This window comes from Aphanomyces invadans (assembly GCF_000520115.1).
Source record: "Aphanomyces invadans strain NJM9701 unplaced genomic scaffold supercont1.10, whole genome shotgun sequence".
Lineage (NCBI taxonomy): Eukaryota > Oomycota > Saprolegniomycetes > Saprolegniales > Verrucalvaceae > Aphanomyces > Aphanomyces invadans.
This window is the reverse complement of record NW_008580155.1, coordinates 1073745-1075331: the sequence shown is the minus strand read 5'-3', so window position 1 is coordinate 1075331 and position 1587 is coordinate 1073745. Positions and strand designations below refer to the sequence as shown.

Here is a 1587-nt window from a genome sequence, read left to right as displayed (position 1 = left end):
TAGCTATCAGTCTTTCACTGAAATAGTCGGTAAATACCAATATCCCATATATATCATCAGTTATGGCATAACTTTCGAAATATCTCGCCATATTTCCAATATATTGCACAATTTGATCAAGAAGTTGCTAAGTGCATCGGAGGTCTAGTGTGCTACTCGGTTTCAAGACATAAAAGCAAAGCTGACAACGTGCTCGTACAGCAACCATGTCAAGCAATGGAATAGAGAGCAGAAATGATAGAGGTGGAAGAGTGGAAAACGGAATAGAGTGGTTGGGGGTGGCGCACGCGCACACCCCCGCTGGCAAAAATTGCACTGTGGAAACACCCGAGGGTGCTCCTGAGCCATTACAGCACCGGAGTGCGTGAAGGCCTGCTCCGGCTCATGTCAACCGCCTTGTTGATCACGGTCGAGCACCAGTCAGGTTTGAGGAATGTATTACTCGGGCTGTTAAGCACTCTAGGCGGGGAAGGCCAAGGAGCGTCGGCTTGCGGTGGAAGTTGACAATAGAGAAGCGAACCGAAATCGTACACGTGAGTCCCAAGATTTTGCGGGCGCGCCCAACGTTTGGGAAAGGCCCTCTTGGTCGCAAGGACCAGAATCCACATCACTTACGCAGCTCTCGCAGGCCCACCCGGCCGACCCTGGAACACCGACCGCGAGCTGCTGTGCCGCCGCCAGATTTGTCGACTGAGTCGGATGTGGTTGGAGGAGAGTTGGGTTTGGAGTTTGGTGGCGGCGCTACGGGAGAGGTTGAAGGTGGAGGTGAGGACTGCTTGGTTGTCGGGCAAGACCGAGCCGAGGGACCCGAAGATGAGTGCACACGGCGACACGTCGTAGCCCTTGGAGCCCAGGAAACGAGAGAGCCGACCATACTTGTCGATCTTCTCGGCGGCGCGCGTCTGGAACCCCGTGAGGCCGCTCCCTTCGATGTTGCCGTCGTCGAAACTCACAGCGAGGTCGCATATCGCAGCAGTCTTGTTGGCGTCGTCCACGAGGATGATGTCGGGCTTGAGAAGGGCGTCAGTGAATTCGGGCAACGGCTGCTCGACGAGGAGACGGCACGACGGGTTGGCTTTGGCGATCGCCGCGGCAATGCAGCGAAGGGAAAGGTCGTGACGGGCGCGAATCGAGGCTTCGTTGTGGGGGCAATGCTGCAGGACATGGGGAAGCGTCTCGGTCTCGGTACGGCCGCAGTGACGACACGAAGAGTTGGAGTTGCCATGGGTGCGCTTCAGGACAGCGCGGGTCGCAATCAGGTTCATACGGGCGGCAATGGCAAAACGGTATTCGCAATCCAACAACCCACCTCCGCGGGACAGAAAACGACTGCCCAGGCCTTCGTGGGCACCGACCGTGCGACCTTGATCCTGCAACTCGCACCACGCGTTGTAGTGCATGGTGCGCATATGAGTCTTGAGCTGGCGGAGAACGGTCTTGGTCGTCGCTGGAGGTCGAAACGAGGGAACGTGGAGTTGAAAGCACGTTGTTCCGACACCGGAGAACTGAAGCTTGGCGCGACGAAGGGCCCGTTGGATGTCGATCCACATGTTGGAAGGGTCCGACCGGTACGTCGCCTTGAGGAAA

The 1587-nt window shown here is 56.8% G+C and overlaps 1 protein-coding gene across 1 annotated transcript; it reads right to left on the bottom strand.

The window, feature by feature from the left end:
• Positions 1-611: 611 nt before the first annotated feature.
• Positions 612-1550, bottom strand: H310_06012 (hypothetical protein; the record flags this gene model as incomplete). The annotated part of the gene is made up of 1 exon (XM_008870899.1): positions 612-1550. One exon carries the CDS (start codon positions 1548-1550, stop codon positions 612-614), a length of 939 nt encoding a protein of 312 aa, XP_008869121.1.
• Between the last annotated feature and the right edge of the window lie 37 nt (positions 1551-1587).